This window comes from Dermacentor albipictus, unplaced genomic scaffold (genome assembly GCF_038994185.2).
Source record: "Dermacentor albipictus isolate Rhodes 1998 colony unplaced genomic scaffold, USDA_Dalb.pri_finalv2 scaffold_21, whole genome shotgun sequence".
Taxonomy (NCBI): domain Eukaryota; kingdom Metazoa; phylum Arthropoda; class Arachnida; order Ixodida; family Ixodidae; genus Dermacentor; species Dermacentor albipictus.
The window spans coordinates 3,786,532-3,810,371 of record NW_027225575.1 but is presented as its reverse complement, the minus strand read 5'-3'; the positions used below and the strand labels follow the sequence as shown (position 1 = coordinate 3,810,371).

General features: G+C 47.2%; 1 protein-coding gene across 10 annotated transcripts in view; it reads left to right on the top strand.

Moving 5' to 3' along the window:
* LOC135918736 (AN1-type zinc finger protein 4-like) overlaps positions 1 to 23,840 on the top strand; it is a 136,613-nt gene that overhangs the window by 96,740 nt on the left and 16,033 nt on the right. For all 10 annotated transcript variants that reach the window (XM_065452389.1, XM_065452385.1, XM_065452388.1 and 7 more), the window contains 2 exons: positions 9,255 to 9,467; positions 12,775 to 12,866. In XM_065452389.1, coding sequence (XP_065308461.1) covers positions 9,255 to 9,467; positions 12,775 to 12,866 — 305 coding nt within the window. The remainder of the gene's footprint in view (positions 1 to 9,254; positions 9,468 to 12,774; positions 12,867 to 23,840) is intronic.

The window sequence follows — 23,840 nt, the reverse complement described above, 5'->3', positions numbered from 1 at the left end:
TTTCTCTTGACTGGAAATGAGCCTCCAACCTGTGGTAGATGTGGTGACAGGCTGACCATCCTCTACGTCTTCCTGGAGTGTTGGGAAGCCGAAAGAGACGGGAAGAAACATTTTCCTCTTGTATACCGTCATTTTGTCCCTATTCATTCAGCCATGTTTCTTGATAAAGAACTGCTTCTTAACACCAAAGCAGTCCTCGATTTCTTGAATGATGTTGACCTACATGTTATAAGTTCATTAAATTCGTAGTGCTTCCTCCTTCAAGAGGATGCCGCTATGATAGTTGTTTGTATAGCATATGCCTCCAGGCCCTCGTTTTCCAAAGGCTCTGGTGAGGCAGTAGTGCACTAGCCAATTTTAGCACCTGACATATTTTGTATACAGTCGAACACGGATATATCGAACCCACATATATCGAATTATTGTCTGTATCGAACTTGTAAATTATCCCCTTGAAAATTCTGTGTAAAAGTATAGAAATTCGTACGTTTATATCGAACGATATTTTTACCTGCCATTGGATATATAGAACGCCGCGCGATCATCTTGGCACTCGCTGCACCCGCGTGCTCCACGCCTCCCCCGAAAGTCTCAGAAAATGTGAGAGCGAGAGGGAGGGAGGCTCAGACGGTACTCCCGCTGCGCACGCTCTCCAACTTGCGGCAACACCCTGCTTGCGGAACTGCTTTTATTTTTCTCTCTCCCAATGTCTCTCATCCTTCCCCCGCGTAACCATAGTGATCGGCTCGGAAAAGGTAGCCAGGAACGAAGGCGGCGGTGGCCTCCTCCTTTTGCCTTTTTTTTTTCTTGTTGCTTTTTCACAAGTTTTGCTCAGCCAACCACAGCTCGTGCCTTTTGTACGTCGCTGTCGCCCTTGGAGGTGGCCATCGCGAGCGCTTTGTTGGCGGTGGCTGCGCACGTGAATTCTCGTGTTTTGTGCGCGTTCTTGTGTTTTGTGTTCATTATTGTTTTGCGTGCGCCTCACGACACGTGTGACTGGATCGTGGTGAGCTGACGCGGAAGCAATGGCCGCAGCAAGCACAAGCAGCGCCAAGAAGCGCAAGAACCTGGACTTTGCGACAAAGCTGAAAGCCATTCAGCGTGTTGAGGCGGGCGAGAAAAGTGCGACGGTGGCAGACGACTTCGGGATTCCTCGGAGCACTCTAAGCACCTTGTTAAAAAACAAGCTGGACATAAAGTCGAAAGCGACGGAGTTACGAACATCGGGAGCTTGTCGTGTGCGCGCTCCTGCCCACGAGAAAGTTGAAAAGGCCCTCTATGCGTGGTTTTTAGAGGTGCGGGCTAAGAACATTCAGGTGGATGGCCCAATGCTAATGGCTAAAGCCAAATGGTTTGCCGCTGCACTCGGTGATGACTTCACCGACAACACAGGGTGGCTGCAGAGGTTTAAGAACCGCCATAAGATAGTTGGCAAAACCATTTCTGGGGAAAGCGGAGCCGTCATCAGCCAGGATATCCAGCAGTGGATTTCGAAGGAATGGCCGGAAATTTGCGCGAAGTTTTCATCCGCGGAAATCAACGCCGACGAGACCGGGTTGTTTTGGCAGATGCTGCCCAGCAAGACGCTCGACGTCCGGGGCAGCACGTGTCATGGGGGCAAGATGAGCAAAGTCCGCGTGAGCGTTCTGCTCGCTGCTAACATGGATGGCTCTCAAAAGCTCCAGCCCTTTGTGATTGGCAAAGCAAGGGCACCGCACTGCTTCAAAAACTGTAAGCAGCTCCCCGTTCGCTACGCCTTCAATAAGAAGGCGTGGATGACGCGTCAGCTGTTCACAGAATGGCTGCAAGCATGGGACGCCGAACTGGGCAAATCGGGGCGTCACGCTTGCCTCCTCGTCGATAACTGCTCGGCCCATCACACCACCTGCAAGCTCGAAAACATCGCGCTCAAGTTTCTGCCGGCGAACACGACAGCAGAGTTGCAGCCGCTCGACCAGGGCATCATTAAGTCGTTAGAAGTCGGCTACAGGAGGCGACTCATTGATAGGCTTTTGGTGAACCTCCGCATGGGCACCGAGCTTAAGGTTGACCTGCTGGGGGCCATTCAAATGATGACGGGCACCTGGAGAGACGTGAAGCAGGATACTGTGGCCAACTGCTTCCGGAAGGCAGGCCTCGTGACAGCCAAACTTTCTGAAACCTGCGAGGGCGGCGACAACGAGTGCATGGACGACGCGTTTCACGAGTTGTCGTCCCTTTTCCCGGCTGCCGTTCCAGCCGAAGTGTCTGCTGACTATTATGTGAACGTTGACAGCAATGTTCAGGCTGTTGCGAGCCTCGCTGACAAGGATATTGTAGCTGCAGTCGGAGGGACCCAGGCTGACAGCTCGAGTGGCGACGAAGATCATCCGGACGAGGGCGCGGCTACACGCTCGTACTCCGCCGCTGAAGTGGCGGCAGCGTTCAGCTTGATTCGCCGTTGTTGCGGCGACATGGAAGGAACCGGGCTTTCGCACCTGAACAGCCTCGATAAGATCGAGGTTGGCGTCTTTAATTGCATCTGCAAGGCGAAGAAGCAGACCAACATAAGCGATTTTTTTTCACGCAAATAAAGCATTACGTTGCGTCGTGTGTGCGGAAATAGTTGTCATTCTTGAATCCGCCGATCTGTAGGTCATCGTCCGCCACAGGTAAAGTCTCTGGGCCTGTATTTTTTATATCGAATTTTTGATATATCGAATTAGTTCGCGATCCCCTTCGAGTTCGATATATCCGTGTTCGACTGTATTGCATCATTCTTTCGCAATGTATTTTAATGCTCGTAGTACACGTCATTAGTCATTGCCATACTCTTACTTTTCGTAGATTTTACGCAATATACAGCAACCATTTTAGGCCCCTTTACAGCCATGTCACATCAACTTCACAGAACTCTTCAGTCCACTGCGAACTCATTAACACTGGCATGGCGCTCTTTGGCCACACCTGGCCCTTGCGCCACTAAACATCACACATTCATTCATTTCATCATTCACGTGTGATATCCACTGATGACTGTGACGATGTGGACTAGTGATGCGCTAATGCCATTTCTGCTCTTTTGCGTCGCACATTTACTTCGCTCCAGCGTTCATTGGGCTCCAAGAGTTTTCCGAATTAACCGATGTACAGTCAAGTATGTCCGAATTAATGAGAGTTTCATTGCATTAGATGATGCGTACTCCTGCCAGGACCAAAGAACAAGTCTGAATTGCCCGATTTTCTGAATTAATGAGAGTTGAATTAACATAGTTTTGCTGTACGGTAAAAGCTCGTTAATTCAAGTTCCACAGTGATGCTATGAAAATTTGAATTATGCAAAATTTGAAGACAAATTGCTCGGTTAAGGCGCATATATAGTCCAACGTAGCGCGAGCGTGCGTGTGCACACGCGACGTCATGTTGGTGAGAAACCGCAAGGTCTATAGTTCAACACACTGGTGCAATCAAATTAACTGGACACAGCCAACACGGTCCGATGTGCCCGACGTTGAGATAGCTCTTGCTCAATCCGTGTGTTCGTTGCGCCGACTGTGCCAATCCACAATGCATGGCGTGAGGAATAAAGGTGCCTACGCCGCTTTGCCAATGGTTGCAGACAGCCGTTCAAAGCGGCGCGCGGTTTGGGGATCGTTCTGCGCATGATCTGAAAAGAGCAGCTGACGACACGCTCGTCAAAGTACTACAGAGAAGACGGCATTTTTGCTGGCGTAGCACAAGTGGTGTAGCATGACTAGCCGCAAATGACGTGCGCTGAAAATGTCGGGACTATAAACACACCTTTGCGCCGCCAACGCTCGCCACAGGAACAAGAGCAGAGTTCTAAAAGGCACTTGCGAAACACACCAGAACCTGCTGCGACATTGGTCTCCATTGTACTCTTGCAGCTGCACCGGCTGCACGCTGCAGAGTTCCATGTATCGTATATAGATGGCATCGAAACACATATACCAGCGATGATTTCTTTTTGAATAACAGCTACGAATCTCAAAGGCTATGGTTTTTGGTACTGTGAGCGCCGATAAACATCACGGCTGCCATGTTTAGACATTAGCTGGTGCTGCTTCTCGGCAGATAGCCTCTAAGTCTTCTTAGCAAATAGCCTCTAAGATGTAACATGAAAAAAGAAAGGAAGAAAGAAACAAAAATGCAATGCCATGTCTGCATTTTTATCTTGGTCTTGAGAGAGGGAGAGAACCAACTTACAATAGAGGCGTTAGCCATGCCTTGCCAAGCACAGTCACTCTCTCCAGTGAGGCCTAAACAAAGGGCCGCCGATAGAAAGAGCAACGCTGTGTGGCCCGTGCAGTGAGACCAGCATTGCTTTCAATATATCGTTGGATGGACCGTGGTGGCTAAGTCAAATTATCCAAAATTTCGAATTGACAATTTGTGGAATAACGATCTTTTACTGTATGTTATTCTTTTTCATGCTTTTTTCACACCATAAGTGGTCAGAGTGACGCTCTGCATGCGTTAACAGGATCAACTGATCAATAACGGTGTGGGGGTAAGAGTGGCATAGAATCAAACGGAAGTCAGTGCTACAAAATTTCAGCCCGTATCCTCAACCATTGTCATGCTGTTGCTACAGATAGATGAAAGTACCGTCAATGCATGTACTAAATTCTCATTGATGACTACTAGATCAACTAGGCTATGCTAATTTGTTTTGTGGAGGCACTGATGACCAAATCGGCAACGTCTCAAGATTTTTGCTTGACTCGGTGGCCAAAGTACGCAACTGGTCAGTCAGAGTCCACATTATCATGCAGCGCACTGTAAGGCGTCTGGAATTTCTGTAGTCCTTGTACTAGGGATGGTCGATTAATCATTCATCATTTTAGCTTTTAATCAATTAATAACGTTTGATGCAGGGTTTTTCATCGAATGACTGATTAATCACAATTCTTGCAAGGCAATTTAGAAAGGTTAAAACATAGTTATCTAGATCACTTAGGTAGCCACACCTTATAGGCTGTACAGCGATCATTCAGACTCTCTGAAGAGCGCTGTACATGTGAAAAAACTACTAGTTTGCCTCTAATGCTTGTGGGGTTCTCCTCCCATGCTCTTGGGACAAAGGAATGACAACACAGTAGTGCAAACAGTCACAAGGGCATTTATTGCACCTTTCATAGATCAATGCCTGCCAGCCGAGTTGCTAGTCACAAAACATGCCGATGGGCGCGCGACAAATCTAGAAGTCCGACTCACCGCGACCGCATAGGGAGCGAATATGTTCGCCCCATTCGTTTGCCCTGGTCATTCGCGCGTACTGTCACGCGAACGGTGGTGCATTCCAAGGCGGCCACGCGAGACGGTCTCGCAGAAGCATGGGTCGGCGCACGCGCAGCACGGCACGTCCGTCCTGCTTGCTTCCCGAACCCCCAAGAGAGGAAGCGCCTTGTCTCTCGGCACCCGAGTAACCCCGCCTGTCGGCGCCTTTAGCAGCGCAACACTTGTGGCATCTCTCGCGCTCCGCTTCAACCACATCGACCGCCGCGGGCGTCACGCAGGCCACGCGGCGAAGCGGGTTTGCAGGAGATGGGGGAAAACAAGATATCTGGGGACGCGCGAGAGTCTGGCATCCCCACATGCTCCATTTATGCATTTTATAAGCAACACTTCATAACATATCGTGTAATGACCAAAACGTGCTAACTTTAAGAATACTGAGATGTGAACACCATATTATATTAGGTGTGATAACTGCTATTCATTTTTCGAAAGCTATTTGAAAGGTATTTGATATTCAATTCGCATTTGGCATTATTCAATTCGTATTCGATTGGGTCTCAAAAATCGCCATTGCGCACCCCCTAGTAAATTTATTAACCAGTAAAACATCAGATTTAAAGAAGGTGTGATGAGCTAGGAAACAGTCAGACTTGACAAAGGCAGTGCAAACAAAATTGGACGACATAGAAGACATAAAAATGAAGTAACCAGGAGCACATCATTGGCTTTCCACTACAGCAGTCTATCCATGCAGAAGAAACTGTCTGCGCTGAAACTGTGGTGGAGTGTTTCTTCGATTGTTTTTCAGACATGCAGACTACATACATGCTCAAGCAACTGAGCTCTTCATTTTGCGTAATCCTAAATTTGGTGTTCTATGGGTTTGATGACATTTGCTTTGCTATTTGAGGAAGATTCCAGGGGAACTTAAATGGATCCTAAGAGATTGGCAACAGTTGTTTTTTCTCATATTTGCCTGTGCTCCTTAGGGTTGCCACTGCTGTCCACCAGAGGTTTGCATCTTTGTGGTTGTAAAATGGTGTATCGTCAGCTAAGCTAGGTGTTGAGTGACATTGACACACTAGGGTGACATAGTGGCTATAGAGAACCATTGCTGGCCAAGATGTGTCACGGCAGTTTGAGTGTGTAACTGAAACGTGCTGATGCATTCCGGTAAGAAGGCCTCTCCTAATATACATTTCAATAAAACAAAAAAAGTCCGTGAGAATAACGGGACATAATGAACGATAACAGATGTGCGCTTATTAATGCTGGCTAACACTACATGTCCAGCCCAGCTCTTGTTTATGGTCGTGTGTGTTCCGAGGTGCGCATGCTCTCCCTTGTTCCAGCATGCTGGTGCCGAGCCAAGGTAGAAGCTGGACACACCATGCTTCGAGAGGAGTGTTGAATTTGTTGACATAGAATCACAGCATGTGCTACTGAAAACTGTTTTCTCTCCCTGCTTGGCTTTGTGTTATGGTGCTGTTGCTGGCATGGGCAGTTTCATTGCAGATTTTTTGTAGTTCTGTGCTTTTGAGAGAGTTAATTTCTCAGCTGTGGTGCTTGCATTTCTGCTATGGCATCTTTTGTTGACCAGCTGCAGCTTTGGGATCTAATTTCATGGAAACAAGTGCAAGCTGCTGTAGCTGCTGTAAGCTTGGGCTATGCTGACTGGTGACGATATACATTTGTTAGATGTCTCGTGTGCTTTGGAAGGCATTAGCGTTGTCAGCCTCTATCCTGCTTGAAGTATAGTAAAATCTCGTTAAACCGTACCTGCTTAAACAGTAGTTTTGTTCTAACACTATTAGTCAAATTCCAGACTTAGCGACCATTGAATATAATGCATTTTGTATCCGCATAAACCGTACCAGCTTATTGCGTACGTACCGGTTAACACGTAATGTTTCCACTTTCTGTCGCGAAATCATGGCAGTGCGTCGTCCCGGCAGAACAACAGGCCTCAGAGATCTCCAAGTGCAGACGCAGAGGGTGCTTGAAAGGGTGAAGCCACATCAACATCATTTCAGCGCCAGGCCAGAGTCGTGAGACGTTCATTTGAGGGATCGCCAGCCGTTTATGCACAGGCGCGAGTAAGAAAATCTGGGGGCTTTTGCTCCTTGAATATATGACTCTGCCTAGGCACTACCAAGGAGGTTTCTTCTGTGGTTTGCTAGCGCATGTTGTAGGCGTTTGTCCCTAGGCGTGCCGGCATTGCATAGTAGGGTCGAGTTTGTTTACGCTCAGACGCTGGCTGCTGGCACTGCAAAATAGGGGAAGAAGCGGGCACTGACGCCCGATTTGGCGACCGCTATGTCGGACAGACTGTCTTGTGCCTGCAGCGCTCATGCTAAGTTAGTCGTGGCGGATCATAGCTTTCTCGCGCGTATGGTGATGCAAGTTGGTGGCTACACGTAATTATATTTATTCAATCATGTTTTCTGCTAATTGTAACAATGTGTCATTATTTCACATTATTGGCGGCGCTTCCAGAGCACCAAAGCGGCAACAGGAGCCCCAAAGCTGGAAGCAGGGCAGCCCCTGGGGGCCGAAGCATGCCAGGGGGTGTTCGCATAAAAAATTAGCTCTCCGCGACAGCGGACAGCCGATCTTATACGCCAATGGCATGTGCAGGCCTCGGCAAGCCCCCCGCTACCCCTTGGGTGGGTGCCCTGGAGATCCTGTGCCACCTGCTTTATTATAACCTTTGCTTGCTAACCTTTGCTTGCTAACCTTGTCATAACCTTCGTTTGCCACTTACATGTGTCCTCCTGGAGCAGTGCTTGTAAAAAATCCAATCTATCGTCGCGACTAACAAAGCAACCCGCGACTTGTACACCAGTCAGAACCTTGCCCCTTCAGACGCAGTGATCACCAAATGGGGTGTCCGTGCATACGGCCTCATCGCGCGGGCAGCCAGCATCGGTGCATAAATAAACTCGACCCCACTCAGCAATGCTGGCATGTCTAGGGGACAAATGCACGCAACACGCGCTAACCGTAGTGCCTAGGCAGAGTCGTAGTATATTCAAGGAGCAAAGGCCCCCAGATTTCCTCTTCTTGCACACGCTCTTACTATGGTGTGTTGCATTTGGAATGTGAAGGAGAAGTTCGTCGGCAAAGCTGCTGCGACCTCGAAAATATGTTGGCTATGAGGTTTGACTTTTCAGCATTGTTGCCTCTGTTATTGCCAAAGTGTCGCCTAAGGACAGTGATGGGGATGACACGGATGACATGGGTGATCCAGGCCCGACAGTGGCAGATGCTGCGCATTATGTCAGCCTCATGCGCGTTTGCCGAGAAGGTGCCGACAGAAAAGCTGGCTCGTAGCTTGAGTGAGTTTGAGGCTGCCGCTGCCGTCGCTGCTAGCCCGCCACGGCATCAAAGAAAAATAACATACTTTTGTCGCCCGAAGTGAATAAATACTGCAGGTTTTTGGCCTTTTCATCGCACTCTCTCGTAGTTCCATTTTTGACGGGTAAGTGGGCGATCTCACGCTATTTGGTTAAGCAGTACAACTGTTTAGTACATACTTTTTCCGAGCTCCGGTCAACTATGGTTTAACGAGAGACAGAGAGAGCGTAAACTTAAAAAAAAATGCAAGCGCTGCTTTTGTAGAGGTGAATTAAAGATATGCTAAAGGCAAACATAAAATTGGGTTATCCTGATGCAGTATTCCTTATGAGGAACTCTTCAAAACACAATAAGGATGACATACAAAGTAGAAATCTCTTCTGAAAGATTAGAACCACCTTGTTCATTCCTCTTGGAACACTAGTCATGTCACCAGTTGCTGTCATAGTTTGTGGTATCAATAGGAGCTATTTTTTTAATTGAACAATGTCTTATGAACTTGTGCTGTGCTAAAAGGTAACTTATACTCTCTGTGAAAGTTGCTTGTTGACTATTTCAGAAGTTGAACCTACCAAGCTGCATGAGGTACTTTCTTTTAGCATATCCTTCAATGCTGAAAGCAGTCAACTTTACCGTGTTGCTTTTGTCTTCCTCAGCTGGGAGTGCTGAGGGCATCCGCTGGGCGTTGGGCGATGGTGGACGCCGCACCGCAGTGCTGTTGCCGAGTCGGCTGTGTGTGGCCCCACTGCTGAAGCGTGTCGTGCAGAAGGAGCTGTGGAAGCTAGAACAGGAGATGAACAACAGTCCATCGTGCTGGGCACGCGTGGCAGCTGATAATGATGGGGATGATCAAAAGACACCACGACCAAGTGAGTGCAAGGGACATACTGAGCTTTATTGTTATGTGAATTAACAGGTACATAGGGGAAATTTTTATTCACGAGAAAGGCGACTGTGTACGAGTGTCCAGCCTGTGTATCTGCTTAAGGGGAAACACTGCTCGAAAAATTGTTTTTTAAACATTTGTATTATAGATTTGAAAATCCACTCATTTATAGAGCATTGCAAGCAGATTTCAAATATGTGATTGTTCTTTAGCTTATTTAGCTCTTTGTAGACCACTAAGTGCTGATACCTCTTCAAAGAGCATCTACAATCACTCCAACTATGAAAAAACATCAGGACCCGTCAACAAATTTTTTTCACAGTCACATGAAGTAACCTTTTACATTTGGAATTGTTATACCAATGAAGTTTGGCATAAATACTCCTGAAGATAGGTACAGTGCTGATACGTACTTGCAATTGTAATATCTCCCAGCAGTAGTTGCAAAAGTATATTTCAGGTAATCGAGGGGGAAAAAAGTCGAAATGCTCTATTCTTTTTGCATAGTTCCAGTTATTGCACAAGCTATTAGGCTAGATATTGGCCCTTTGTGATCTACAATAAGCTAAACAAGCTACACCACAATGCTTCGAAAATTTAGTACATAAAAGGGTGCCCACAAAGATGACTATTTTGCCATTGTGCATCACATAACTCACACTATACTAACAGCTACACAAAAAGTAATGGCATGTTTGAAATCTGCTGTGAAAACTCTTTAATTACGTGGGAGCCTAGTTTGATGATGCTCTGCGCATGAAAAAGTTCGTGAATTCAAACTCGGTTAATTCGAATTTACAGTTAATTCGAACTGATGCCCTGGTCCTGGCACAGCCCTGTGTATTTCAACAGGGGAAAACTCCTGATAATTCGAATGCGTCAGTATCCACAATGGTTAATTCGAACTGGGAGCCCTTGTTTACAGACCCTGGTTTACATGGCTAGCGCCATCTCTGTGTCTGAGAGCGCAACTTCACGGCTGGGGCGAACATCTGTTTCCATGGCGCATGCGCGCGCTCTGTCTTTCTTGCATGTGCCTGTGCCATTCGAGTAGCGCGTGCGCACGCTGCTGCGACAGCTATGTGCAACAGAAATGTGCGTGGGGAAGCTGCCGAGGTCAACCAAGAAGCGTGTGAACAGTGAATCTTCGTTGAACTTAAGGAGCACCTCGCTGGTTACTCGCTCAACGATGTGTTTAATGCCGACGAGTCGGTGCTTTACTTCAAGGTGCTCCTGAACAAGACCCTAACTTACAAAGGCAATGCTTGTGCAGGTGGTAAGAGGAGTAAAAAAAGGATCATGTGCGCGAATGCGACAAGCAATGAACAGTGCCACTTGCTCGTGACTGGAAAGGCAGCAAAGCCTCGCTGCTTTGAAGGCATCAAGATGCGCCCTGTCGATTATACTTCAAGCAAGAAGTCGTGGATGACGTGGGAGATCTTCGCTGACTGGTTGCGCGCACTTGACAGGGAATTCGCAGCACAGAACAGAAATGTTCTCATGTTCATAGACAACTGTTCAGTGCACTACGATGTCAGTGGGCTGAAGGCAATCGGCTTGGCATTTTTGCTGAAAAACACGATTGCTGTGCTCCAGCCTATAGATCTTGGAGTAATCCGAAACCTGAAGACTTTGTACAGGCGTCACCTCCTATTTTCTTTGGACAGTGGAAAGTCTTAAGATGTCGATCTGCTCAGTGGTATTCACATGCTCGCGACATCGTCGAATTTCATCAAGCAGGAGACTGTTGCGAATTGTTTCGCAAGTGTGGCTTCAGCAACGCTCCAGAAGCCTGCAACTTAGTCTTCTTGTGAAGATGACTTCGTCATGCTCGACCCTGGCTACGCTGCTCTGTCAGAGGGCATTGATTTTAAGAGTTATGTGGACATGGACAGCGATGTGGAGATGGCGGATCTTTGAGTGGCGCTGTCATAATAGAGGCTGCTTGCTGTGAGCAGATGTCGCAGGGCTCGCGTGTGCCGAACACGGCGGACAGTGGTGACGAGTTCGATGAAGGCAACGAATCCGTTGCCACCCTTAAGTGTACGCGAAGCAGTGTCGGCACTGGATGTTGCAGCACATTATTTCTCAGCAGATGAGAATTCGGGAGCTGTGCTGGAGCTCTCAGACAAGCTGCAAGCGATGCTCGTGGAGTTGCAGACAGAAAAAACGCAAGCATATGCATTTTACCGATTAATTTTAATTTTGATTGCGTTAACCCTGTCCTGTAAGTAAATAGCATAAATAGCAGGATGGCAGATAACTAGGTGGTGTGATGAAATTTGCGGGTGCTAGTTGGAATTGGTTGGCGCAGGACAGGGGTAATTGGAGATCGCAGGGAGAGGCCTTTGTCCTGCAGTGGACGGAAAGTAGGCTGATGTTGGTCATGATGATAAAATAGCATCATATAATTTCGTTCACTGTTTGCTGTTCGAGCTCCATGACCCTAATTTATGAAATCACCTGCCACAAACCTGTAGTAGTGCCTAATTTGCTATAACCTGTCCAGAGGTGGCTTCTTTGGGTTCTACCTGCACAGCGTGGCGCGATGGCCATTCATTCTAGTGCCTGCTTGCTAATTCGAATTCCACTTAATTTGAACAATTTTGTGGTCCCCTTTGAGGTTGAATTAACGAGCTTTTACTGTATATCGCTTCTGTTCTTGTTTCTAGTGTACTTGTTTGCACAGAAAACTTTCCCTTAAATGTGCACCAACTAGCCCCAAAATGCATCTTGCTGTAGTCATGAGACATGCAACATATTCTGTATTCCAAAAGTATTATGGAGTAGCCTGTAACTTAGCTTCAGCTTAGTTGGGCGAAAAGTTTGATTTGCAGTGAAGCATCAGCACACAAATTGAGTGTTTTATTGTTCGGAATTGTTGGAGCATGGGGACAGAATGCAAAAACGCTTGTGTACCATGCAGTGGGTGTACGTGAAAGAACACCAGATGGTAAAAATTCATCCGGAGTCCTTCATAACAGCTTGCCTCATAATTGGATCATGATTCTAGCACATAAAGCCACAGAATTAATTTTTTTTAATTGTTGAGGCGCCTGCCTTTTTGTTGTGTATAGTTGTGCCCCTTGTATTATCCTGAAATTGTTTGACCGCTGATCCACCGTTCTTGGTACATTGGTGGCTGTAAACTGTTAGAGAAGGGCAGCTAGGGTGGGAAAAAAAGGAATGTGGCAGTGCTGTCTATTATTTCTGTAATTTACATTTATTCTGCAGGAAAAAAGCGCATGCCAGTAGTTTTTCTTCCCTTGACTAGATCCCCTTGTGTGCAGATAACACCGTGCCCACATCTAATGGCCCTTCAAATGGGAGCCCCGAGAGGTCTGCTGGATCTTCAACAGATGCTTCTGGATCTGCTGTCACTGTGAGTACCCTTTGACATTATTTTTTAATGCAGATTAGCACTTTAAAATAGGGTGTTTAGTAAAATTGCTAGACATATAAGTACCATGATGTCGTTAGTTGAAGGGGTAAAGCAGGCATGTGACAAGGAACTTGATAAATGCACACACGGCATTCCGACATTCTTTCTTGGTGAAGAAAAATGAAACTTGCCAGCAGTGATGTGGTGATTACAGCTGGCAATTGGCAGATCGAAATTCTGTGGCTAATAGTTGGCCCCCTTTTTATGACAGTTGAATCAGGACCAAGCATTCTGGATCAACTGGTTGTTGACACAATTGGAGAAAGTGCTTTACAGTATCCATACTGTATGTCTGATCTCGTGGACCTTTTGTGTTAGCTTGTGATGTTATAACAATCTGACACCATGTTTGTATTTTGGGCTGAAGAATCGCAACTGTTTAAATGCAGCAAAAGTAATGCAGGACAAACACATGTGACAATATGCAGTAAGAGTCAGGTTTGCAAGAGAAATGTGGCAAGCACAGTTGTCATAGGTAATTTTTAGAAGTCATTTACTAAGAATAAATGTGGGAACAGAATCATATTTGCATTTATAGTATACAGTAAACCCTTGTTCACTTGTAACTCGGATATCTCAAAATATTGATGAAGTCAACATTTTTTTCTGGGCGTGGTGTCAACCCATGTGTTTTTCACCTCCTACCTCTAAAAGTTCTTGTGCCAGACCCCGGATATCTTGAAATTGCAACTTGAAAAATACTGGAAAAAAGGCAACGAGGCAACAAGTGCAAGCGACGTTGCCGACAACGTCGCTTGCACTTGCTTTTTACTTAGCACTCACCATTTATCTTTCCCCCTTTCTCTCACTGCTCACATGGGCTTGTTCGGCTGCTTGCTGCCACTTCGTTGTGGCCTCATGCAGCAGCGGTGATCGGGAGTCCCAGGAGTCGATCTATATTTTCTCCTCTCATTTAGGGTGCTGTCAGTGACATATTAATGTGGTCTCAGCATATTAAACGTGACCTTGAGCAAGATGGTCTGCACACTTGAGCAGGCGTAATCAGACCATGTGCTGCGCCAAGGGAAGCCACCATGTGAGCCCACAGTGTTTCAGTGAGATCACAGCTTGATAGGGATGCTAGCTTCATGTTCATGCAAAGGTGTAGCGTAAATGCTGCTTCACTCCTGGGCATCTGCTAATGGCGTGACAATGGCACTGTTCTATAGTTACGGTTTTTGAAAGTGTCCGGAATTCATTGATGCAGAAAGTAGCAACATCAGCTTTTTAGATGTCTGGAACAGTTTATGCTCGGATGATTGGATTAAAATATTTCATTAGGATCAATCAGGTTCACTCGGCGCATAGCATGTACATCGTATTGGGACAGTGCCACTAACCTTGTGCCCATAGAGGCCGATGTGTCCGGTGCTGATGCATGCAAAAGTGACTGAGAATTATATTACTGGCTGTTTTTTGGATAGGCTCCTTGCGGGGCCAGTGGGCGTCTTGTAACTTTGCTCATCTTGAAACTTCGTATATTCACATTTGCATATTCAACCACATTCAGCATGTATGTTGGCATTGGCTGACATATAGTCACTTGGAGTTGATGTGGAGCAAGGCTTCAAGTCTGAACATGTCTGGACATGCTGCATTTCTCTGTTGGCTGGCGAGACATGCGACATTTCAGCATTGGTACCGGATCTGGCTTGTTCTCCTGCTGTGCATTAATGTCGAGTGGTGCAGCACCAGCTGGTGCCAGTAGAAATGCTTAATGTCCGCTAAATGTGCACCAGCATTAGTGGCACTGCAATCATTTTGAGAGTCGAATGGCTTGAAACTTTGCTCTTCAGACTTCCTTTTACCGTACTTATTCTAATCTTGGCTCATAGCTTTTTCAAATAATCGTATACAAAACTCTAGGGTCGGCTTAGATTCAAGGATATTGAAAAACGTGCCAGTTTGTAATTGAAAATGATAAATATGGTGCATAGCTAGCACCATCTAGAAAAGTCGGTATTGCAGTTGTTACTAGCCGCGCCAGTAGCCAACTGAAGTACACGAGTGACGACGCCATTTTGACCTGTGTCATATTGGCGTGTTGTGTGGCGATATCATTCAAATGAAAATTGTGTTAGCTGCAGAGGCATCGCCAAACGCTCAAGCCGGGCGGAAGTTCAGCATCTATAAAAAAACGTCTGTCGTTGGAGGGAGCAACGGAAGACGCTTTTTGCATGTGCCGCAATGAACAGGGGGGATCTGTTCACCGAGATTGCGCTGCATTTCGACGCGTACAGGGTGGTCCTTTATGAAGGGGAAACGCGAGCGTGTGGCCTGTGCTCTGCAGAGGCTGCTTAGAGCGCCAGCAACTGGCAGCAAGGAGAAGCATGGCTGCTTGTGGCGTCATCTGTTGGTGGCCAGAATAACCAGGCATGGCTGATAACCCCCCCTCCTCGCATGACTGTTGCGCGAGGAGCAGGGCCTGCAGCGTAACGCCTGCTGCTAGCAGACCATGTTGGATATGTAAGCGCACTGGAAACGTGGAAGCGCCAAGATATGCCCGGTAGTTATTAGGTACTCCTGGCATACCTATATCAATGTGTAAGCATTCTAGGGCTTCTTCCCTTGGAACTTTGTCCATCCGTCCGTCCGTCTGTCTGTTTTTCTGTCTGTAAAGCATGACGATGCACTGCATGCATAGGTGTACTGTATTTAGCCGATTGTAAGTCGACTTGAATGTAAGTGACCCCCCCCCCCCTCGCTTTATATCGCGTGTGACAGGAAAAAAAAAAAGCATACATGAGGGTGCATTCCATCACGAAAATTTATTAGTAGCTGGCATGGTCACTGGACTACTCATCTTCATTTGTGCCATCGTCCTCACTAGTGCTGCCATCGTAATCGCTGCTACGGTCCCACAGCGCATCGTCGTCCAGCAAAATTCCATGTTTGGCAAACGACCGCACCACGACATCTTGTGGAACAGCAGCCCACGCCGAATGCACCCAACCACACACAGCTGTCAGGGAGACTCTTTTGACAGGTCTGGTTGGCATAATTTTGCGGTCTTCTGCCACCAGACACTCGTACTCACGGCGGAGCAGGTCCTTAAAAGGTGAAGATCTGGGCTTGTTTCATGACTATGTCGCACTTCATTGGCAGGGACCGATCACGCATTTCAACGACGTATGCCGCAAGCATGGCCTACAGCTCGGGAAAGCGTCCCGACTTCGGCCCATGGGAAATTCTTTGCTTGCCGTCACAGGTGAAAATTTTGCTTCGCTGCAGTTGCCACTCTTGCACCACCCGTTCAGAAACGTTGAACTTGCGGCCCGCTGCGCAGTGATTTGCTTCTTTGGCGTAAAGGATGGCAGCTCTCATGAACGCTGTTAGCTGTGAACGAGCGCCGAATGTTTAGTGGGCCTGGAGCACTCATGACGACTGAGGAAGCATGGAAGTAGCACGTAGCCGGCAGTCGAGTCGAACGTGTCAAACTAATACCCCAGTCACACGAGCATGCCAAAGGTCCTTTGAAGTTAAGGAGCATGGAGCTTTCAAAGGCACATTAGTTCAAGGGACATGTGTCTGTGCTACACGGTCTCCAGATGGTCTGCGTTGAAGCTTTTAACCGAAACCGCAACGTATCCTTAGCGCTGTTATCGCCTCAAAAGTAATAAAAATATATGGCCCAAATGCATCTTATAATAAATTTATGTCATATCTTTTGCAGCAATATGTATTTTTCCTAATACTTAGAAACGTCAAAACAAAATGCACATGTAGTAAAGGCATTACTTTAACCAAATACAGACGTATTTATTGTAATGATGGCCACCATGTGTACCGCTTCGTACACTGCATGTTGGCGTCGATTATTCGTTGTTGCCCTTTAGTGTTCTCGCCTTGTTTTTGTACAAAGCAAAGATTGTGAAGATGAGCTGTGACACAAAAGTGATGAGGAAAGAAGATGCGCAGAAATATGCTGAGGAGACTGGGATGCGTAGCAGCTGCTAACCGAAGAACCAAATTGCAAATGGTACCCGTGTTGTGTCGATGTTGCTGCTGACTGCTGACAGGCCGTGCCGGTGCTGCTGTACCGGCGCGCTCATGATGGAGATTGTGGGTGTCCCGAAAGTGTTTAGTACTTTAGTAATAGTATTCAGTACTTATAAGCTTGTTCTGAAGAGTTAAAAATTAAATTTTCTGTAATAAAGAAGCGCAGGTTAGCCCGGCGCATCTCCAGCGTTGATGGAGCCATGCCCGCTTTTGTCGACACTGTACGCTGCCTATTTATGATAAATGCTGACCCACGAGCACTTACGCCCCTCGACAGCGACAGTCTCCTGTGCCGCCGGATGAAACCCCTGTTCTCAACCATGCTTGTCGTTCCTCATCCCCATGCCGCCGCTCCATCTCACCGATGAGACACAGGCCAAGCCCTCTACCTCAGGGAAACTAAGTGTCGCAGTTCCCGAGGCGAGAACTGCGTCCCCTTCGATTTGCCAAAGGCCTCAAAATAACCCCTGCAACATCATTGAAGTATACGTCGAAGGAATTCGAACATTCACACTGGTCGATACGGGCGCAGCAATTTCGGTGTTACGCGCAGGACTTTGCCGACGAATAGGAAAAGTAACGACATCACTTTCCTGAGTGTACAGTGCTCACGGAATGAAACGCGTCAATTTAGGGCTAACTAATGCCCAGACTTTCGTTTGTACCGGCTGCAGTTCATGTCACATCGACATAACTTTGGTGTGTACACTTAGAGCGGAGTCAGAGTCACCTTTAGTGACCAGATTCATAGCGACATGACATGGTACTCTCGAGTTCTCTGAACATATGCTGGGTTCTACCAAATACTCGCTGTTGCGTTTCATTCCATGAGCACTGTACTTGAGTACTGTGAAGCACACAGCCTGTCGAACCATTGGAAGCCTGCACTGCACGTGTTGTCATCGAGGAGTCGCTTCATGTCATTGAATTCATTGTGCTGCCGTCCTGTTCCCACGATGTTATCCTAGGCTGGGATTTCCTTTTGTCAAACAATGCCATCATTGACGGTGCCAGCGCCGAGGTGGTGTTGTCTTTTCTTGCCTATGCAGCCATGGACCAAGATCCTGTGACATCTACAAAAATGTTTGTGGCTGAAGTTACTGGTATCCTTCCTCAGTGAGCCGCCGTCGTCTCCGTATCTTGTGCATCAGCACGTGACGCAACCATGCTATTCACGCCTTGTGACTTCGTAGGTAGCCGTTCCTTTTCCTTGCCCTTTGCTGCCATCGCCCTCAGTGCTGGCAGTGGTGTTGTGTGAGTGCAATGTGTCTTTTTTGCCGATTACTTTGCATCGTGGAGAGTGCCTCGGTTACGTGCAAACTGTGGATTCTTCAATGCTCTTCGATGCTCCCGACAACGCACATTTGATGTGCTTCGCCATCCTCGACAGTGCAAATCGACCGCTGTTAAAGTGCTTCTATCCGTCAAGCTCCGGTGATCTGATAACCACACTATGCGCGCAACTTATCAGCTTGCTAAGCAAATTTACCGCCTCCTTCGACTGCCATCGACATTCTCTCGCCCGCACCAGCACAGTATCGCCCAGCATGGGCACCGGTTCGCATGCCCCACTCCGGCAGCATCCTTACCGTGTCTCAGCTTCTGAACACTGTGTCATCGACAAACAAGTGAGCGATATGCGTTGGCGTAGTGTGATCCAGCCGTGCCATAGCCCGTAGGTGTCGCCAATCGTCCTCGTAAAAAAGAAAAATGGTTCTATTCGTTTCTTCGTAGATTAGACGCCTTAACAAAATTACGCGCAAAGACTTATATCACATACCGCGCATAGATGATGCTCTTGACTGTTTGCAAGGTGCCGACTTCTTTTCCTCTTTGGATTTGTGGTCTGGATATTGATAAGTCCCCATGGCAGAGGCCGACTGCTCGAAAACCGTCTTCCTCACCCCGGACGGATTATACGAATTTAATGTCACGCCATTCGGCCTATGTAATGCACCTGCTACTATCGAGCGTATCATGGACAGCATCTTGCGCAGTCTCAAGTGGCACACATGTGTGTGCTACCTAGATGGTGTAGTCTTCTCACCTGATTTGTGAAGAACTTCACTATGATCATCGCCCCTCTGAATCAACTGCTGGCTGGAGACAACGCCCTATCCGCCTGGTCGAAAGCATGCGATGATGCGTTCACGACCCTTCGCCATCTGCTCACCTCTCCTCCTATTTTGTGACATTTTGACCCTACTGGCCCAACTGAGGTCCATACATATGCTAGCGGAGTCGGCCTTGGGGCGGTTCTTGCCCAACACAAATGTGGTCTTGAGGAATACGTTGTTGCTTATGCTAGCCACATGCTGACAGTAGGAGCTAAACTATTCCGTTACAGAAAAGGAGTGTTTAGCCATACTCTGGGCCCTTACGAAATTTCGACCTTACTTATACGGCCGCCACTTTGATGTGGTAACGGATCACCATGTGCTGTGCTGGCTCCTCATTGTAAGATCCCTCTGGCCGCCTCCCACGCTGGGCGCTCCGTTTGCAAGAGTACGACATCGGGGTCGTGTACCGCTCTGGACACAAGCATACCGATGCCGACGCTCTCTCCTGCTCGGCCATTTCACCTGACACGCACAGTCTTTGCCCACACAACTTTGTCCTGTCAGCACTTGCCATCGATGACATGCACTCTGAGCAGCGCAAAGACCCGTGGATTTCTTCGCTTTTGGAGTTTCTCGCTGATCTTGCCACTGTTGCAGCATCTAGGACGCTATGGCGGCAGGCGCATCACTTTGTTGTGATTGTTGGTATTACTGGTCTGGCATGTACAAGTTCATTCGCAAGTATGTCCGCTGCTGCCTCGACTGCCAGCGCTGTCGGTCCCTACTACCCCTGCCGCCCCTTTGCAGCCGCTTCCTTGTCCGTCCCGTCCTTTTGATCGCGTTGGAATCAATTGAGCTTTAAAGTCCACTTCCTTGTACCGGGGCTGGCAACCGCTGAATTATTGTTGCAGTGGATCATCTTGCACGCTATGCAGAAACCGCTGCACTTCCATTTGCCACTGCCCAAAGCATTGGATCATTCATACTGCACCATTTTGTTCTTCGTCACGGAGCCCCTCTGGAACTTCTTGGTGATCGAGGCTGCGCTTTTCTATCTGAAGTCGTGACATCGCTTTTGAAGGAGTGTTGCGTCATCCACAAGACCACTAGCGCATACCATCCGCAAACAAACGAGTTGACGGAGCGTTTCAACCATACTCTTAGCAATGTGCTTGCCATGTATGTCTTGGCCGACTATTCCAACTGGGACGCTGTGCTTCCGTTTGTCACGTTCACTTAAATACTGCGGACCCTATTTATCTGCATGGTTATTCTGTCTAATAACCAATTTTCTCATAAAGCTACCAATCATCTGCATTTACACTATTATAATGATTAAATATCATAACGTCGCACATTATGCATTTTTGGGCAGGTACAAGGCATTACATTTTCGCGTGGCAGACAAACCTTGCTGCGGTACTCGCCAAAGAATGCTTACGCATTAAAATACGCTGAGAGTGCCTGTTAACTAGCAGGCACATGTTGGTCCTTCCACGTTTCCAATGTGCTAGCGTACCGAGTGCGGTCTGATAGCAGAAAACGTTGCGTTGCAGGCCCCGCCTGTTGCGCATCCACCTGGCGTGGGCGGCAGTCCACAGCCGCAAGCGTACGAGGCTAGCAGTGATGACGTAGAGTGAGCTCGACATGTTCATATTAAATAAATGCTGTTTTTGTGAATGCTGTCCTCACTTTTTTGTTCAGCCTATATTCGAGGTAAGTTTATTTTTTCTGGCTTCGGACATTCGGTGGTTGGCTTAGAATTGGGGCTGGCCTAGATTTTATTAAATATGGTAATTTGAGATGGGAATATGATTGACACTTACCCCCGTATTCAGAAATGCAACTTAAGTTGAAGCCCATGCTTGACTTGATCTAAGTGACACCTATTGTGAACACGCCAAAGGAAACGCAGTGAACGCCTTTGGGCATGTTAAGGCCAGGCGTCATCTAAATCAAGTCAAGCATGGGCTTCAACTTAAGTGGCAATTCTGAATATGGGGATTACATTCCTTGTGCATTTTTCATGGTCATTATTTAGCTCCTATGGCATTCAGAATTTCATCTTAGTTAAGCGACACATTTGCCAAACTGTAAATATGTAAAAAATATTAATGTACCAGAATGATATGGAATTTACAGTGTCCAATAAAGCACTGTCGAAGCTCTTCATCAGTTTTAAATGAAGGACAACAGAACCCTTTGGAGCAAATTTTTTGTAATTTGTTATTTAATAATCAGAAACAGTCATGTTTCACTCTACAAGAGTTCACCTTTTTAATGAAACAAGAATTGCCAGAGTTATCGCTTGTCCAGAATTGAAATGTTGCAATTGGGTCGCAAAGTGGGGAAGCTTACCTTTGGAGGGCTAGTTTGTGCGAATCCATAATTACTTCGTTTAGTGCAAAACAACGGACACAAACACCTTGTCCTGTAGTCTCTTTTGTGTCTGTTGTTTTGTGCTAAACAAAGTAAGCTTACCTTTGCTGAGCCTTGCCTTGGCTTGCAGCAATTTGACTGCTCTGAATTAGCACTATAAAAAGTGGTCCATTGCCACATTGTCATGCTCTTCAACAAACGAATGAATTCCACACACCCTGAGGGTTTGTCGTCCTCTCTTGATTGGTGGTTGTTGGTGTTATGGGCTTAACGTCATCCTCAACGCCTCAATGGCCTCAACGCCTCAATAATGGCCTCAACGGTCATCTCTTCATCCTTGACAACTTCATCCGCAGGAATGAACTGATTGACGCTGAGGCCATCTGGAACTCCATTTGCCACGGCACAAAATTCACCCCATGCGTGGGTCAGTGTTGGCGGCACTGCGCCATCAGCACTGTCATTGGGTGCGCCTTCTGGCAAATCATCTTCTGGTACCGCTGGATCAGCGCATGATGCATGCTGAGTGGCAGTGACGCTGGCATGCTTAAAACAATTTGCTATCATGGCTGGACACGTGGCAACTGATGCGGTGGCCACCATCTTAAGCACCATGAACATGTCCACATTGGTGGGACACTTGAGCTCGAGGTTCTGCAGCATACGCTGCATTGGCCTCTTTCTGTAGGCGCACTTGATACTGCAAGTGACACCTTGATCGAGCAGCTGCAGCACAGAAGTTCAGTTTGATGGGAAAGAAACCAAGTGCATATTTCTGAGCTCCAAGTCATCGTGATGGGCGCTACAATTATAGAAAAAAAGGCAGACTGACCTGCCTGCCTTTCGCATGTCGGCATCGAAGGCCTCGGGCCAGCTGCCAAATATGGCTCGGATCATCCATGACTTCATGCGCACGGTGTATTGTACGGTCCGTCTACGATTTCCCTTGAAGCAGCAAGGCTTCTTGCTTCTGCCAATTGCAAGCAGTGGCTGTTTGTCTGTGCCGTCCATGTTAGAGCACAACAAAGTTGTTACATGCCGCTTGCTGTGTTTTCCCCCATGGCATTTCTATCCTTTTAAGTCCAGTGTTTTCGATAGAAGCATCTCGTACAAAAAGGCCGTCTTATTCGCATTGTAAATGTCCGAGGGCTTGTACTGGTCCAGTGCTTCTTTGTCAGTCAGCAGCCATGACAGTGTTGCCGCAGGGCTGACGGCTGCTGCTTCCCTGGAAATGTCCTTGGCCCCTTTGTTGTGGCAAGCTTTCAAACAACTTAAACCAGCCAGGGCTTGCCTTAAATTTATTGTCTGAGCATCCACGCAAAGTCTAGTGCCTTCTGCTAAGCACTCCGCCCGACAGTGCCACTTTGTTGGCATGCTGTTCACAAAACCATGCAAGCACAGCCTTTTCGACGTCTGGATATGCTGCAGCCATCACTGGTTTGCTCTTTGCACTCATACCATTTCTGAGCACGCCAAGAAGGGAGGCCTTGTTTTTCAAAACTGTAGAGATCGAGCTGCACACAATTCCAAATTCGTCAGCGGTCTCCATTTTCTTCCTCCCATTTTCAACCTGGGAAATAAATGTAGCTTTATTCTGTAGCATAATAAATTTCCTCTTTTTGGCTGGAGCTTGTTGCGGAACGCCAACCACTTACAGGTTGTGTTGCCAAAAAAAAAAAAAAATGGAGCCATGAGACACCTAACAAAGCCTTTTAATGGCGAGAGACGAACACAAAAAGTATCATGATGTGATAAATGTGCGCGAAGGCAGCAGCCCGCGATCTATTCTTTTTCTTCATCGTCTGCTAATCTCCGACATCCTCCGGGACATCAAATGTGGTGACATCTAGTTCTAGACGATTTAGCTTCTACACTGGCCTCATGAAGACTTTGCCTCCCTGTAATCGGATTAAACAGGCACGCACAAATCCGTCGGTGCCTGGGTACACATCTTCAACCCGGGCTAGCGGCCAGAATAACTTAGGCGTGTTAGGAATGTCGACTATTACGATGTCACTGACCTGTAAATTCTTTAGTGATGCATGGGTGAGCGATGAGCCGATGGTAGTCGCAGCAAATATTCATGTTTCTATCGCTTCTAGAAGTCGTTCATCATTTTTTGTCGATGTTGAAAGCGTCGCTGATAGTCGTTGCGATCGTGGCTGGTTACTAGGTCCAACAAGGTCTTTCCTTCTGGTAACATTGCAAGTTGCTGGCCCACTAGGGAATGCGCTGGCTTGAGGGCTACAGGCTGCCTGCCTGATAATCAGAATACGTTAGAGGCCGCGAATTGAGTACTGCTTCATCCTCTGTAATAATAGTTGAAAGTTCTTCTGCGCACAGACAACTTCGACGTAAAACTTTGTGGGGTGCCATATTTATGGTTCCGACCAACCGTTCCCACCAGCCTCCCCACCATGGGGCCGCTTCGACAATGAACTTCCACTGAATTTTATGGTTGCAATGTAAGCCTGGA